We start from the raw sequence: 18,183 nt of genomic DNA on the forward strand, positions 1-18,183 counted from the left end.
GTCAGGGGCCACAAGACAACTATATATATATATATATATATATATATATATATATATATATATATATATATATATTTATATTTATTTTGTGGTGCGAAGGTACTTCCCCCTAAAGTGATGCCTGGAGGTAGCCGTCCAGCCGCCATGTAACAAAGATGCAATCACCCTTAAGAAAATCACTTGGGTCAAAGTGTTAAATTAGCAAACACATAATAAATGTACTTAAGAAAAGTATCTGGTGTTAAAATGTATCAAAAGAAAAGTTACAAGAATCTAAAGTAAAAGTACACATATCAGGTTTTTTATAGTACAAATGTGTTGTTCCCACATTCTTTCAGGTGAATGTACTCCCACATCAGTGTGTCTAGCTTACATTTCCAAGTAGCTTGTGGCTACTTGGAAATTCTACGTTCAGAATTATGTGGCTTTCAAGTAGTTCAGCTACTTTTTTCACCATGTATCTGGGTAGCTTGACAAAAGCACAAAAGCACAGTTACACATCAACATGAAAGAGCACATGAGTTTTGATTACAGTTTGTCCATTACATGCCATCTCCTTCTACAGATTGCTCATGAAACACATCATAAGAGCCTGTGCCCTTATCAGCCAGGTACTCAAATATATTAAAAAAAACTAAAACCTTTCCATACAAACATAATGGAAACACTTTCACCATGCCAGCTTGGCTCCACTACTCTTCTCACAAAGACCCTTCCATGCCAGGGACCGGTGTACAAGGGACACATTGAAATACCTAATTAATCAAATCCAAATCAAAGCCTGTGCAGTATAAAGGTCTGTTACAGAAATTATCCTCTCAAACATCAAAATACGTAAATGCAGTATGAAGCAGTATGAAGTCACCGAAATGGACATTACGGTACTATAGCACATAACAATGGAGATAATGTTTTACTATAGCACTAAATGTTATATTATATACCTGGTGGGTGGGGCAGGTCAGCGCCAACTGGGAACACCTGGGTCCAGTGTTCCCAGTCTATAAAGTTGTGGCTGCTACTAACAGTCTCTCTCTCCCTGCAGGCACACTTTTGGTTATGTTGCAGCATTAGTTCACTTTAGGTTTTTCCTTTTACTTTGTTATGTGCCTCACAACACACCGTCTCCACTGTCATGCACACACTACACTGTTGATTCCACTGATCTCCACATTGCATGCATTTTTTGTAATCTTCTTAATCTCACTTTGTTCAAACTTATAAACTGGTATGTCTGTCTCCCATCTGTCATGGCCTTACGGACCATGTTGTAACTTTTTTTCCCTCTTCTTACTCATATCTCTCTACTCCACCTGCACCTATCCTGTGTTTTATGCTTTCTGCTGTTGCTGCTATGACACCTGAGACACCCCACTGGGATCAATAAAGGTTGATCTATGATCTACAGTAGTTGCCTTATGTGCTGACGGAGAGTTATTTTACTCCACAAAATCCATGGGACGTTGGATCATAACCAATAAACTGCAATACCACCTGCTCCCTCCTCCGCAGGCTCAGAGAACACGAGGCAGACCATAAGAGCCTCCCGCCCTCACAGTTTCACATCCTCAATTAACTTGAATAATATAATTGGTTCCTTCTGTTTTATCACAGAGAAAATATCATTAGGCTACTTCTCGAAGTCCTGAGTGTTCATTTAACTTTCAAGTGTAAAAATAGTCAATTTGTACACTGTCAGTTAAATGAACACTGCATTTGATTGTGTTTTCCTTGGAAAGGAATAATTTGTCATCACATTACGAGACAAAGGGTAATTAAACGACTGTGGGCTGTTGCAGGTGGTTCCCTCTTTCCCTGCATCTTGCTTTCTCGAAAGTGTGGGAGTTTGCTTTGCTAATAGTGCCAAGCGTGAAGTGCCATATAACTGTTATTAGGACACCAGCAGCTGAATTGGCCTCTTGAAAAAGGGGAGGGCTGTCGACTGCAAGGCAAACCATAAAAAGCACTCGTCTCTTGGGGTGATCATAAGCATCTGTCATATAGGCATAGTTATGAGATTCTTTAAAGATTATTTTAACTTTCTCTTCATCCGTTTTCTTCCACCCTATATTCATCTCACAACATTCCTGCAATTAAAAAAATACATTCTGCCGTTTCAAATGAAGCGATGAGAGGAACCATATACCATGTTCCTGTAAAACCCCAGCATCAGTTTAGTGGTTTATGGTCATCCAGTCATGAAGAAGCCTTTCAGAGAGAGTCCCTGTGCATCCTCTGTGCTGAAAGTTCACCCGCTCACCTCCCCCCTGCTGTCCAGCTGCCTCAGGCTGCTACAGGCAAGATAACTTTGGTAATAAGCTATGGGGGTTCGGCCAGTAGTGGAGAAGGGGGTTGGGGGTTGGGGAGAGGAGATAAGAATGGTTTCACGGGACCTGGGTGGGAGGGGAAATTCCTCACACACCTTGTGTCCCTTCCCTCTCAATCTCCAAAGGCAGATCACTGACAGCATGTCCTCTACTCTAAAGAGTGTGGTACACAGACACACATCTCGCACTGTGCCTGAACTGAAGAAACGATTGTCGTGCCGACACACTGGGCATTTCATCATCCTCTCCACTTCGAACCACCATCGACTGTCAAGACACCAGCTGTTAATTAACTCAAACTTACTCGCTGATGGACAGCTTGTCTCTCTCCATCCTGTAGACCCCCTGACATGGATAAGGTACTTCGTTCACCTGTAACCTGTAACCCATCCATCAGTCTGTCATAAAGTGATGCACGGCATAGACGCCTCACACTTGAGATGGCAATCCTCTTGAATCCCTGACTCTGTGGCAGATGGAAAATAATTCTCAATGAGATTCCAGAAGACAGATTCAGTTATTTAGCCATGAAATGTAAACGGAGTCAACCTTGTACGAGCCATATAAAAGTATTCTCCCACTATCACTTCCTGTTAGGGGCATGGGAGCGTGTCTCTCTGAATGTGTAGCCTTGAAACCAACCCTCGTCAATCTTGGCTATACCCCCCTCTTTGGTCTGTTGTCTCCAACAATGCGAATCTTTAGACCACCTGTCAGTTTGGGAAAGGTTCCGACTCTGCTGACATAGGGATAGGGAGATGTAAGGTCAATAAATGTGGGCTGTTAAACTTGTACAGGCCTAGCAGGAGGCAGTTAAGTGTTTAATTAAACTGAGCAGAGCAGAACAGAAGTGGTGGTAGGCTGTCATACAGCATCTATGAAATAATAAGACGTATAAGAGCCCCAACCTTTGAATCTGACGGTTTTCAACTTTAGAGACTAGACCAAAAAGTTCCAGATTTTTAATTGAGCAGAAAGGCAGTCAGACAATCTCATGTCTACTGTTCTCCAGAGAAAGTTTGACTTTAAAGGGATAGTTCACCCCCAAAATGACTTTTTTTCTATCGATTAGTCACCCCATGGAGACTTGAATTCATGGATAACCGGCAACACAAAGAGTCTCCTTTGTGTCTCCTACCGGAACCGCTGCCTACCAGTCCGCTGGTCATCAAATTATTGGCTTAGGAATGTGACAAAAACTAAAAAATATACATGAATTCAAGTCTCCATGGGGTGACTAATCAATAGAAAAAAGGGTGAACAATCCCTTTAACAAGTGGGTCATTCTTCTAGTATCAATCATGGCTTCAATATTAGGGATTTGTTTGTTTGTTTGTTTGTTTATTCTTCCATTTCTTTTTTAAATATTAAAGCTGCACTTCCCTATTTAGAGCTTTAGATTGACAGATTCCTTTTTCACATCCATTCATTACCTAAATCAGTAACCTCCTATTACCTGTGAAATAAATCTGGGTGTGAAAAGAGTTAATATCTTAACTTTATTGTCTTTATTGTCTATGTCTACTCTCTTGAAAAATGTGGGGCTTTGTGTGAAGACTTCTAATTTCACACTTTCTTTCCTACATCTCAAATAAATCCATTCGTTACCCTTCCATTGAGCCCTCACTCGACCAAGACTTGAGGAGATAACAGAAGCTTGTGGAGGGTAGGAATAACACCCAAGAGCAGAAAAGATATGTGAAAAGTAAAAGTGGAAACACTTCAAAATACTATCTGATTGCATGTCCTTAGGTTTTTTTTAAGGGAGATAAAAAAAAATAAGTGACAGGTAGTCTCTTTGGGATTAATTTGGAAAGGATATGGTGGGTTTAGAAGCAGCCCAGACTGCTGAAAAGCATATCTTCTGCATTGGTGCAAAGCCACTGAAAGTCCTATACCAGGGCATAATAAGATAATGTAATGTGGTTGCCTGTTTGCAAGATAGCCAGATTTCCACAGTACACAAAAATAAAGCACACAACAATAGAGCAGTGCACATATTGCATTTGTTGTTGTGACCTTGCTACAGTGCAACATTACAAGAAATAAGACTCAGATCAAATACGATAAGCCACTGTGCATGTTTACCAACAACCCCCAACATAGTAGGCAGGAACATTTTAGGATTCATAGAGCACCAGGTCCAAAACGTTCAGAAAAAAGCAGGCTATGGTCTCACTGTCTGACTGTATCTCATCAATGCAATGTTGAAAACACAAGACTGACATGCACATCTCATGGGCAAACATATAGCCTTAATGTGCAAGGTTACAATATACAGACAAACATGTGTGGTTGGCTACTATAATATAAAAGCATAAAGTGAAAACATTTAGATAAGTTAAGGGAAATTTGCTTTGGATTCTGTCCATTCTGCCTTTCCACATGAGATTTTTCTTAAATATCTTGCACTACTGTAGTACCGGTAACTGGTCCTAGTAAAGTCTAAGCTTAATAGCAGAAATTGCTTAATGTACATACGTTTTATTGCTACTAGTGTTGATGATGTCTTGTATATTATTGTATGTCTTTAAATGTCTCGAAGAATTGAATACAGCAGGACCACAATATGAATGGAAACAAGCCCTTTTGTGTTATCCTTTTAGCACCATTGTATAATTGTACCACTGTAGGCTACTACTTGCAATCTGTTAATAAAGTATTCAATCAATCAATCAATCAATCAATCAATCAATCAATCAATCAATCAATCAATCAATCAATCAATCAGTAGGCCTCCTTTCATACACAATTCACATATACACCTGTCACCTTCTGACATAATGCACTATCCTTATGGCCCACATATTGCGCAAAAATTATACTATGCTAAGAATATTAAAATATATATATATAAAAATATTGCAGAAGTGACGACATATTTCTCATCGCTATGGCTAACATCTACTTTACATAATTGTGTTGAGGAGCTTGATGTATTGTCAGGCGCACATGGAAGGACTCAGAATGCAGACACAGAAGGCACTGAAAACAGGCTTTATTCACAAAAAACTTCCAAGGCAGGCAAGGGGCAGGCAAGGAATAAACAGTGGAAAGCGGGGGTCGAATCCAGGGGGGGGGCAGTCAACGAGGGCGAAGGTACAGGCAGGGACTGGGCAAAAACGAGGTCTAGGGGACAAAGCAGAGATCAGAAAAACAGCAAAAACTTGGCTTGAAAACTAGGCAGTGCTTGACAGCTTGAAAACAAGGCAATCTGGCAAAGGCCTGCAGAGAGGCTGGGCCTTAAATACTGTGGGCATGATTGGAGGTGAGTGTATGCAGGTGGTCACACTGATCCAGACACACCCACACCCACTCCTAGGTCAGACTGTGACAGTACCCCTCCCTCTACGGACGCCTCCTGGCGTCCCATCCAAGGCACCGGGGTTGTCACGGCGAAAGTCACTGATGAGGGAGGGATCCACGACAAACCTGGACGGAATCCAACTCCGCTCCTCAGGTCCAAAACCCTCCCAGTCAGCAAGGTACTGGAAGCCCCTGCCCCTGCGGCGAACTTTCAATAACCTCCTGACCGTAAACACCTCTCCACCATCGATGACCCTGGGAGGCGGAGGGGGCTTGGAGGGAGGGGAGAGAGGGCTGAGTACAACAGGCTTGACTTGGGAAACATGAAAGGCAGGATGAACACGTTGCATGGGCCGAGGCAGCTTAAGTCTTACAGCAGAGGTATTGATGAGTTTGGTAATGGGAAAAGGCCCAACAAACCTGGGTGCTAACTTACGAGACAGGACCTTCAGAGGTAGATTCCTGGAGGAAAGCCAGACCTTCTGTCCAACCTTGTAGCGGGGTGCTGTTGAGCGGCGTCTGTCAGCGTGCTTCTTGAAGTAGGCCACCGACTGCAACAGACGGGCTCGAGCCCGTCTCCAGGTTCGCCGACATTGCTGAACAAAAGCCTGGGCTGAGGGGACTGCCACTTCCTCCTCCTGTGCAGGAAACAGTGGAGGCTGGTAGCCTAGGCAACACTGGAAAGGGGAAAGGCCAGTAGCTGTAGTGGGGAGTGAGTTATGTGCATATTCAACCCAGGGAAGCATCTTACTCCAGGATGTGGTGTTGGAAGAGGTCATGCACCGAAGGGCCACCTCCAGGCTCTGGTTGGCTCTCTCCGTCTGGCCATTGGTCTGGGGATGATAACCAGAAGACAGGCTGGCAGAAGCGCCAATGAGCTTGCAAAATGCCCTCCAGAATTGAGCAGAGAACTGCGGGCCCCTGTCGGAAACTATATCCTGGGGTAAACCATGAAGCTTAAAAACATGAGTGATTAGCAGTTCTGCCGTCCCCTTGGCTGTGGGCAACTTTGTCAAGGGAATAAAATGAACTGCTTTGGAGAACCTGTCAACTACGGTAAGTATGCATGTGTTACCTTCGGACATGGGCAGACCAGTAACAAAATCAAGGGCTATGTGGGACCAGGGTCGGCGGGGAACAGGAAGGGGTCTTAGAAGGCCAGCCGGGGGTCTGTTGCTGTGCTTGTTCTGGGCACACGTCTCACAGGCTGCCACAAACTGCTTCACATCCTCCTTCATGGATGGCCACCAGAAGCGCCGCTTAATGAAGGCCAGTGTCCGGTCCACCCCCGGGTGACACACTAGCCTGGAGCCATGTCCCCAGGTCAACACCTCTGAACGAACAGATGCGGGGACAAACAAGCAACTAGGAGGACCATTACCTGGGCCGGGTTCCTGACTCTGGGCCCTCAGAACCTGAGACTCAACGTCAAAGAGTGCAGCTCCAACTATCAGCTCAGGAGGCAGAATAGGCTCGGGGGCCAAAGACTCCTTCTCTGGAGAATAGATCCTGGACAGGGCATCTGGCTTAGTATTTTTGGAACCTGGGCGATATGACAGGGTGAAATTGAAACGTGAAAAAAACAGAGACCATCGAGCTTGGCGGGAATTAAGGCGTTTAGCCGTCTTGATATACTCAAGGTTTTTGTGATCAGTCCAGACAAAGAAGGGCAAGGTCCCTCCCTCAAGGCAGTGTCGCCACTCTTCTAAAGCTAGCACCACTGCCAGCAGTTCACGATCTCCTATGGTGTAGTTGCGCTCAGCAGGAGACAGACGATGAGAGAAGTAGGCACAGGGGTGCAGTCTATTGTCCTTGGGGGATCTCTGGGACAGCACACCACCGACTCCGGTCTCTGAGGCGTCAACCTCCACAACAAACTGCAGAGAGGGATCAGGGACAGTTAGGACAGGTACAGTGGTGAAACAATACTTGAGTTTGGAAAAGGCATCCTCTGCCTGAGGATTCCAGCGGAAAGGTATCTTAGACGAGGTCAAAGCTGTGAGTGGGGCAGCAACAGTACTGTAGTTGCGTACAAACTTGCGATAAAAATTGGCAAAACCTAAAAAACCTTGGAGATCACGCCTTGTGGCTGGCCTGGGCCAATCAGTGACTGCTTTTACCTTGGAGGGATCTACGTGAAGTTGGCCGGAGCTCACAATGAACCCCAAAAATGACACTGTGCTCTGGTGGAACTCGCACTTCTCTGCCTTTACAAAGAGACGGTTCTCCAGGAGTCGTTGGAGAACCTGCCTGACATGGTGTCTGTGCTCCTTAAGAGAGGGAGAAAAAATTAATATGTCATCCAAGTAAACAAAAACAAAGCGGTTGACCATGTCTCTCAGCACGTCATTGACTAGGGCCTGAAAAACAGCAGGAGCATTAGTCAAACCAAAAGGTAAAACTAGATATTCATAATGCCCTGTGGATGTGTTAAAAGCAGTTTTCCACTCATCTCCCTCTCTAATCCTCACAAGGTGATAGGCATTGCGTAGGTCAAGTTTAGTAAAGACATGTGCACCCTGTAATAGTTCAAAGGCTGTAGACATGAGTGGCAAAGGGTAACGATTCTTGACAGTGACATCATTCAAACCTCTGTAATCGATGCATGGCCTTAGGGAACCGTCCTTCTTGCCAACGAAAAAGAAGCCAGCACCAGCAGGGGAGGAGGATGGGCGGATGATGCCTGCGGCCAGGGATTCCGAGATGTACTTGTTCATCGCCTCAGTCTCTGCAGGTGAGAGGGAATAAAGGCGCCCCTTGGGGGGCATGGCTCCTTCCAGGAGGTCAATCGAACAGTCATATGGCCTGTGAGGCGGCAGGGAAACAGCACGGGACTTACTAAAAACAGTCTTTAAGTCCAGGTACTCAGGAGGGACAGAGGACAAATCGGGGAATTCCTCAGTCCTGTCTTGCTCCAGAGAGAGAGAAATGGCAGCTGAGGTTAGGCAGTGAGAGTGGCAAAACTGACTCCAACTCATAATTGTGCTATCAGCCCAGTTAACATGAGGGTTGTGGACCGACAGCCAGGGAAAGCCTAGGACAATGGGGACATGAGGGTTATCCATTACGTGAAAAGATAAGCGTTCGGAATGATTACCGGAAACTCGCACCCCAACGGGCTCTGTGACATGAGTGATACGCATGAGACTCCGTCCATTAATGGCACTAGTCAATAAGGGCTGCTTCAGGGGAAGCACAGGAATTTTCAACTGACGGGCTGTGGCCGCACAGATGAAACTTTCATCTGCCCCGGAATCTATGAGAGCTGTGAGGGGGTGAGTACCATCAGACAGCAACAGCATAATGGGTAATAAAGAACGTTTGGCAGGGTAATTACCTTGAGCAGTGCCCACCAGAAGCCCTGCTTCTAATGATGGGCGTCGCCTTTTAGTGGACACTTGAGGCTAAAATGACCCATCTGGCCACAGTAGAAACAGGCATTCTCCTGGCGGCGACGAATGCGCTCCTCGGGGGACAGCTTGGCACGATCGACCTGCATAGGCTCTGGAGGGGGGGCTGCCTCCTGGAGAGGCGGAGAAGCAGTGGTGGGCTGTGGGCGAGGGCGGAACAAACCCCTCTCATAGCGCCGCTCCCTGAGTCGAGCGTCGATCCTGCCGGACAGCTTCACCAACTCATGGAATCCAGTCGGCAGCTCATGTGACACCAGTTCATCCTTAACAGCATCTGACAGACCACTCAAGAAGGCATCAGACAAGGCGGTGTCTCCCCACGCACACGAGGCAGCCAGGGTACGGAAATCAATGGCATAGTCAAAAACGGACCTGCTGCCTTGCTTGAGCTGTAGCAACTGTCTGGCAGCATCCCTGCCCGAAACAGAGCGGTCAAAAACCTCCTTCATTTCACTGGTAAAGTCCCTGTAGTTACCACAAATAGGGTCATCAGAATCCCATATGGCTGTTCCCCACTCCCGAGCCTTGCCAGTGAGTAAGGTGATTATATAGGCCACACGTGAACGCTGTGTAGGGAAAGCTGAGGCCTGTAGCTCTAAAATCAATGAACATTGGGACAAAAAGGAACGACAGGTTCCGGGCTCACCGTTGTAAGGTTGAGGTGGGGGCAGTCTGGGTTCTCTGGCAGCAGGCTGCGGAGCGTCAGGCTGACTAAAAGGGGCGGGGACGGATGCAGCAGAGGAAGCCTGCACACTCAGCTGTTGCAATTGAGTATTGAGTGCATGGAAAGAATTAGCCAAAGTGGTCAGGTTTTGGTCAATCTTCTGTATTCCCTGTTGTTGATTTCCCAGCAAGGCTCCATGTTCATTCACTGCCGCCTGCAGGGCCTTCAGGTCTGCTGAGTCCATAATGGCCAGATTGTAATGTCAGGCGCACATGGAAGGACTCAGAATGCAGACACAGAAGGCACTGAAAACAGGCTTTATTCACAAAAAACTTCCAAGGCAGGCAAGGGGCAGGCAAGGAATAAACAGTGGAAAGCGGGGGTCGAATCCAGGGGGGGGGCAGTCAACGAGGGCGAAGGTACAGGCAGGGACTGGGCAAAAACGAGGTCTAGGGGACAAAGCAGAGATCAGAAAAACAGCAAAAACTTGGCTTGAAAACTAGGCAGTGCTTGACAGCTTGAAAACAAGGCAATCTGGCAAAGGCCTGCAGAGAGGCTGGGCCTTAAATACTGTGGGCATGATTGGAGGTGAGTGTATGCAGGTGGTCACACTGATCCAGACACACCCACACCCACTCCTAGGTCAGACTGTGACATGTATATTGATTGATTGATGTAGTTTATTTAGTAAGACATGAGAATAGTACATGACAGTACATAACAGTACATGGAAGTACAAATTCACAATACAAGGTCTACTAAACTGGAACTCTCATTAAGCACTAAGCTTGTTTAAGATGAGAACCCCATGCACACAAATCATGATGAAATATAAGAGGCAGGCAGATATACACACTACTATACAGAATGTCATACAATCAGCTTTCAGGTTACTGGTATGAAGAGAGAAAAATATATATATATATATACAAAAGAGGAAAATGAAGGAGGGGGGGGGTAGGGGGGGGTAGGTTAAGACTTAGACAGGGGCCATTTTCGAATTGCAGCCTCCTGAAGGTGTATCTTTAGGGCAGTTTTGAAAGTGAGTAGGGTTTTACACTCCTTTACTCCTTTTGGTAGGGCATTCCACATTTTTGATGAACAGCATGAGAACGAGTTCATTCCCTTAGTTGAGCCAAATCTGGGTTGAACATGATTTGTGGAGCTGCCTCTGGTGTTATGATCATGGACTGCATTAACATTTTGGACAGGGGGGATCCCAATGTTGTGGTGTATCTTGAAGACCAGGCCCATAGCAAGTTGCTGTACTCTGTCCTCAACCCTAAGCCATCCAATCCTAGCAAAATGAGCAGGGGTTAGATGGGTTTTGTGATTGAGGCCAAGAAGTAGCCTTACAAGTTTGTTTTGGGATGTTTGGAGCCTTGTTTTTAAGGCCTTGGAGGTGTTGTGATACCATGAAGTGCATGCATAATCATAATGACCTTGAATGAGGGCCCCTGCAAGAATTTTCAGAGTATTCTTACTGACTAGACGATCAATCCTCCACAAATAGCGTGTTGTTTGGTTGACATTTTTGATCACTTTTTCGGCGTTTTTGTTACCAGAGAGGTTTGCCTCCAAGATGGAAAGATATGTGTATAATTTATTGTTCTGCAGACGGTAAAAGCTGGTCTTTTTGAAGGGCAAGCTTGAAATTATTGTTGGTAAATGGTGCATGTATATATGCTTTTATCCAAAGCCCTTAAATTGTGCATTACATTCACCCATTCACATTCATACACCGATGGCGGAGGAAACCATGCAAGGCACCAACCTGCTCATCGGGAGCAATTTGGCATTCAGCGTCTTGCTCAAGGATACTTCGACATTAATTCTGGGGGAGCCCACGATCGAACTGGGAACCTTGCTGTTGCCATCCGGCCGCTTTATTGGCCACTCTACCCCTGAGCCACTCGGCAAGTGTATTCAGAATGTTATGAATTATACATACATTTAAAGACAATACTACTTGTCTTTAAATGGTATTGTACTTTTTCTTCTACTCCACTACATCTCAGAGACAAATATTGTACTTTTACTCCATTACAATTATTTGAAAACTTTAGTTACTAGTTACTTTGTAGATTTTTATTTTATTATTACAAAACATACATTAACCACTTCAGCCCTATATATACATTTCGGCCATTGCAGATCTACAAGCTCACAATGCATGATGCAGCAATTGCAGATCTGCCCCCAAAAATATGCATTTCATACATTTGCAAACTTGTGAAATGGGACATTCTGCATAATGAGTACTTTCTACTTTTGGTACCTAACACAAAATAAATACATTTTGATGCCAATACTTTTGTAGGCCTACTTTTACTAAGTGCATTTTTAATTCAGGACTTATACTTGTAACAGACTATTTCTACATTGTAGTATTGATACTTTTGCATGAGTAAAAACAATTTGAGTACTTTTCCACCACTGTCAATGTCAAACATCATCTTGCATCAAAGGGTTGAAGTGAAAACGTTTTGTCTCCATCCTTGACGATTAATGTGTTGACCAACGCCACCACCTAGTGGTGTAAATGAGGATTACAGTTTGTAAGTAAGTAGGTTCCCCGCGTTGCCATGCCTGCTTATTTTAAGCGACTTTGGACTTGTTATTCTGTAAAGTTGCTTGTTAATATCTGTAGTTTTTTGGGGGGCTTGTTTCTAAAGGGCTTATTTGGGCTTGTTTCTAAAGTGTAGTTGCTTATTTGGACTTTTTTCTAAAGTGTATTTGCTTATTTGGGCTTGTTTATTTGGGCTTTGTTTCTAAAGTGCAGTTGCTTATTTGGGCTTGCTTCACACATTTATTTATTTTTAACCAGTGATTCTCAAATATTTTCATGTCATGAACCCCCAAATTAATATACTTTGTCCCTAACCCCCATCTGAAAATGTGTTGTGCCAGGGAGCCCCGCACCAGATTTGTGTTGTTAGAATGTTTCAAAAAATATTGAAAAAAAATATTTGTTGAAAATAGCAGATCTTCAAGCTCACAACGCGTCGCATCGCACGATGGATACAGACAGTATAGGTTTAAAGTGCTCATAATGGGTCTAGTGCCCTAGTTGCTTCTTTTTGGGCTCGTTTTCCTAGACCTGGCTTGCTTATTTCTCTCACACAAACTGGCAACACTGGGTAGGAACTACTTTAACCGATATGTTGCTCCATGTGGGAATGTGATCAGTGTGGGAATATTAGCTTGTTGTTTATATAACAACAACAACTGACCATATCTTGACAACTTGTTGGTGATTTTGGGGTGTTTTACCTCAATACTTTGATGTGTTAAACACATCATGAGCATTGTGTTTATTGTTTGAGGTGAGTGAGTGGTTTTTAAAAGGGGTTGTTACAGGCTAAATGCTACTGTTTTAGGGTTTGTTACAGGCTAAATGCTACTGTTTTAGGGTTTGTTACAGGCTAAATGCTACTGTTTTAGGGTTTGTTACAGGCTAAATGCTACTGTTTTAGGGTTTGTTACAGGCTAAATGCTACTGTTTTAGGGTTTGTTACAGGCTAAATGCCACTATTTAAGGGTTTGTTACAGGCTAAATGCTACTATATTAGGGTTTGTTACAGGCTTAATGCTACTGGGTTTGGTACAGGCTAAATGCTACTGTTTTAGGGTACAGGCTATATGTTTTATAATATAATAATTTATATCTACAAAGTTACTACTAGTAACTAAAGTTTTCAAGTAATTGTAGTGGAGTAAAAGTACAATATTTGCCTCTGAGTTGTAGTGGAGTAGAAGTAAAATACTGAAATTGGAAATACTCCAGTAAAGTAAAAAATACCTCAACATTGTACTTAGTACAATACTTGAGCAAATGTACTTGATTACTAACTAACAAACCATAAATAACAACATACTGTCCTTTTCCTTACATCTCGTACAGGTACACGAATATGAGTAAAGATTCCAGAATGAGGGCAACTATAAACCAGAAGTTGACTGAAATGGGAGAGAGAGAGAGGTGAGGCAGACAGACTTGTTATGACAACAACAAGACGTAAACTTTTTTATCTGTTGAATTTAAAAGTTAACACGTTTTTGATTGATTGAATACTTCATTAGACAGAAATGCAAACAGCACGAGTACATACACTTGGTGTAAAAGAATAACCCAAATAAATCCTGAGGACTTGTTTCTATTGAGGTCCTTTGTATTCAATTCATAGAGACATTTAAAGACATACAATACTATATCCTAGACATCATCAGCACTAGTAGCAATAAAAAAGAAAAAGTTAATCTTACCTGCACTGTGGATTAATTTTATTGGTCGACAGGCTGAAGGAATTGCTGAGAACTAAGCTGACTGAATGTGGATGGAAGGACCAAATGAAGGCTCACTGCAAAGGTACCAATGACAGCACCTTTATCATGGGACTCCCTCTTCGCCCAGGTTGCGCCTTAACATTTAACTTCACAAAAACTATGCCTAAACCTAACATTATCCTTAATCTTAACCTCACAAACACTATGCTTGACCCTAACCCTAACCTCACAGAAATTATGCCTAAACCTAACCTCAAAACCTTATCCACCTGGGCGAAACACCGGGAAAAGAGACTCTTACCCCCCCCCCCCCCCACCACCACCAAATGAATGCACTTAATGTCGGCTTGATTAATTCATTGTAATTCATGTAGATCGGGTGGCCAGATTGCAGGCTAGCAAAAAAAATAAAAAATCTAGTTTGTATTGAACTGTTCTCACTCATTGCAGAAGTCATCAAAGAGAAAGGCTTGGAGCATGTAACTGTAGAGGACCTTGTGGTGGAAATCACTCCCAAAGGAAGAGGTAGGTAGACTATTCAGTGTGCTCACTACTTGCTAGCAAGGTTATAGCTTTTCAACACATTCTTTCCATGTCCTGTGCTAAAAGAAAATCGGCAGGGGAGCGCCATGTTCTATGAAGAACTTTATTTATGACACGTGTAATTTAAAACACTCACGGCCAAGTTGTCTCAAACGTTCACTATGTATATAATTCAATTCCGTTTTGGACTGCAATATCTTTGCTATTCCTTCCTTTCATGTAAGCCTGAATTGTTCAATCAAAAGTTCATCTACATTGGCAGGATGTGGGGCTGTGGCTGGTTGGCATGAGTGTTTTTGTACTGCATTGTCAGTGGTTCTCAACCTTTTCAGGCTGCAACCCCCCCCAAAATAATCATATTTGAACTGGTGACCCCCAAAATAATCGTATTTGACCTGGGGACCCCCCACCCAAGCACTTGGAATTGTAGGAGTTGAGGCATAACATTTAGTTAGACTCGGTTCCACAGATAAATATTGTGAAAACAGCAGATCTACAAGCTCACAGCGCATTGTGAGCTTGTAGATCAGCAATTTTCCAATTCTTTAACTTATATTATTTGACAATTTGGCCAATGTTTGACCAGTTTTTATAGTATAGTTTGTTGATTACTTTTGATGCAGTAATGGTATTTCTTAAAGGTCTTAAAAGTCCTTAAATTGTCACTTCACCGTCATCAGGTTGAGAACCACTGCTGTATGTGACTGACTGCCCATAACAGCTGCCATGTTTATCAGAATGTTAATTTGTGCTATTTGTGATACCTTGGAGAAAGTTCTCTAGTCTAGCAAACACAAACACCAATTTGTGTTTGCTTGAGCGGTAGTTCTCAAAGTGGGGTCCGGTGTCCGTGAGGGGGTCCCCAGCTAAATTAGTTAAAACCTTATAGCATCAAAATTTGTTTAACCACTTTACCCCTATACAATACAATATATGTTTGCTATTTGAAAATAGCATATCTACAAGCTCACAACGTACCGCAACGCGTTGTAAGCTTGTGGATCTGCTATTTTCAAATAACACACATCTTGTGTGGTGGACCCTGGCTCAAAATATTTTCAGATGGGGTCTGTGGCCAAACATATATTAATTTGGGGGTCCTTGACATGAAAAAGTTTGAGAACCACTGTGCTAGAGGACTTGTTAGCTGTGCTGTTCTGTAATGTCATGCTGAGATTGCTGACCAATGTCTCTGTCTCTTCCAGCCTTAGTGCCAGACAGTGTCAAGAAGGAGCTTCTTCAGAGAATAAGATCCTTTTTGGCTCAGCATGCCACATGAACAAAACAACAATCCAATTGTTTTTACACGTTTTCCCCCCTCAGAAGACCTGCCTATGCTGTCATGATGTAGAAGTTTGTTCTTTTTTTTGTCTTTTTGATTTGTTTGCTCAGTTTTTTTTATTGGTTTTAACTGAATGTATAACATGACCTATTTGATTCTGTTTTAATTTAAACCAGTTTTGTAAAATACCGTACATCATGTACCTTGCACACTCAATTCTCATTTGTTTATGAAACGTGTTATAAATGTGTATAAATAAAGGTTTAATTGACTGAAGTATCTTATGCCTATTTGACAAGTGTATGACATCACACATTTAGGTTGGCACCAAACGTTTTGGTAGTGATGTTCAATACTATCTGTGCTGTCATAGTTCATATGAAATTGAGTGGTATTGCCTTTCAGCGCACTTTGTCCAAAGGGCTCCATTCATAGCTCTGTATGTGTAGCCTAACCCCAGAGGTACAGTATCAGGACAGTAGCCAACTTCATGCCTAGTCTTTCAAAGATAGAGTCAAAACAACAATATCACAAAGTCATGAAAAGAGCCTTTATCAAATGCTTGACAATATATGGAGCTGTATGGACAATTTACCCTGGTAACTTGAAGCACGCTGGGCTCGTGCACTGAAATAAGGTTGTCCTTTGACTAAATGACACATCCCCCGTGCTTATATCCAAACATCCATGCTCCCCTGATGACAAGACGGCTGCTGCTTTACTTCCTAGAATAACAGGGTGTTCCTGACAGAAGGGAGAGATTGGGGTAGAAAGAGGGAGATTATGAAAAGATAAACAGGAGTGACCCTGTTCACAGGGAAAGGTATAACTCATGTGGATGCACCAAGGGACAAATTGCCCTCCCAGAACAGGACTGTCGAATCGTTTCAAGGTCCTCGATGCACAGTGAACAAGTGCATATACAAGTGTTCCAATGGGAGAGTCACTGGGTGGACACCAAAAAGAAAACATAAGTCACACCAAGCTGTGATGGTTTGTCAAAATCTGTAAAAAGCTGGATCATGACCTCTGCACGGTGTCCTGCCAATTGCACGTTCAACCACCATCTCTGCTATCTCCATTATTTTGAATGCTGCTGTGCAATGTCATAAACCTTATCAAAGCGATAAAAGAGTTGAGCTGCCTGCTTAGATAATAGTCGTTGTTTTACAAAATTAACTTTTTTATTATTCTTTTTTCCCCCCTCAAGCTGACACAGATCATTTTTGTTTTGTTAAAACCTCTCTAGTTACACATGCGGAATGGCTAATTGGTTATACATGACGTTCAGAGAGGCCGTGAACCCAAGCAACACACCCCTCGGCACGAGTAGCACATTAGTGGGTAGTGAGTGAGTCGTTGCGCTGGTCACCCACCGAAGACAGACGGCGTGTTTTCTTAGCCGAAGGACCCACTGTGACATCAGCCCAGGTGACAACATGCTGATATACAGTGCTGCTGGGGAGGCCAAATGGAACGCACCCGTCCAGCCCCGGCACACACGCTACTTTAATGGCCTGCATCAATCCCCATGTTATCAGGAGATCTCCCTGGACCGCACACATACAGGGGGCTCAACACAATACAGTGAACTGCAGAACCTTGTGGGATAGAATTACAGGTGATGCCATTTATTATCATGCAAGATTTTTATTTACTTTCTCGCTCTCTGTTCTCAGCTTTTCTTCATCACTCAAGACCTGCAGAGTTCTGCTGAGGTGCCGTACAGTAACCAGATGACTCTGCACATCATAAAAAGCTAGAAAAGTCAAATAAAGAAAAACAAAACAATACAAAAAAAGAAAACACATCCTTTTCAGTGATAAACACAGCAGATGATAACCACAAATCACATTTTCTGGCTGATAGATTTGTGTCCCGGCCCTTCTGAATGAGCTGTCATAAGACAGGGAACAACAAAGGGCAGGAATGACCTCATCATTCCCCTGATGTCAATATCAAGCTGTGTCAGAGCAATGCCCAATGACATTTAAAAGGGAAAGATAAACATGCCCTGTGTGTGCGCACGTGCATGCGTGTGTATGTGTAGGAGAAAGAGAAGGGGTGATATGGTCAGGACCCATGGAATCATATCATTTCAGCATGATAGCAGCTGTGTCAACAGTTAATGGAGCCAAAAAGTGTGGTTCTATATATTGAGCCATAGGTGCACTGGCAGTCCTTTCTCTAAGGAACTTGGCAACATTTAGATACTATAAACACCTCTCTTACTGTACAAACAACTGAGTTGGCCTACAATATAACAGAAGACGATGCAAAATTGAGTCATGTCAGAAATATTTTCATATTGTGGACACTGCAGTGTGGTACATGATTTATATTGCAGTTTCAGATGTGGGGGTA

At 43.3% G+C, this 18,183-nt stretch overlaps 1 protein-coding gene across 1 annotated transcript; it reads left to right on the forward strand.

The window, feature by feature from the left end:
- The first annotated feature begins 12,853 nt into the window (after positions 1–12,853).
- eny2 (ENY2 transcription and export complex 2 subunit) lies at positions 12,854–16,095 on the forward strand. The gene is made up of 5 exons (XM_080427099.1): positions 12,854–13,033; positions 13,612–13,689; positions 14,006–14,076; positions 14,445–14,519; positions 15,743–16,095. Exons 2-5 carry the CDS (start codon positions 13,622–13,624, stop codon positions 15,814–15,816), a joined length of 288 nt encoding a protein of 95 aa, XP_080283225.1. The 5' UTR covers positions 12,854–13,033; positions 13,612–13,621; the 3' UTR covers positions 15,817–16,095.
- The last annotated feature ends 2,088 nt before the right edge of the window (positions 16,096–18,183 follow it).

The sequence above is a fragment of the Gymnoscopelus braueri genome (genome assembly GCF_963280865.1).
Source record: "Gymnoscopelus braueri genome assembly, chromosome: 4".
Lineage (NCBI taxonomy): Eukaryota > Metazoa > Chordata > Actinopteri > Myctophiformes > Myctophidae > Gymnoscopelus > Gymnoscopelus braueri.

Excerpts from the sequence above, each read along its gene's own strand:
- eny2 (XM_080427099.1), top strand. The coding sequence starts at position 13,622 with ATGAGTAAAGATTCCAGAATGAGGGCAACTATAAACCAGAAGTTGACT. Across the intron at positions 13,690-14,005 it reads GAAATGGGAGAGAGAGAGAG|GCTGAAGGAATTGCTGAGAA; the intron begins GTGAGGCAGACA and ends ATTGGTCGACAG. Across the intron at positions 14,077-14,444 it reads AATGAAGGCTCACTGCAAAG|AAGTCATCAAAGAGAAAGGC; the intron begins GTACCAATGACA and ends CACTCATTGCAG.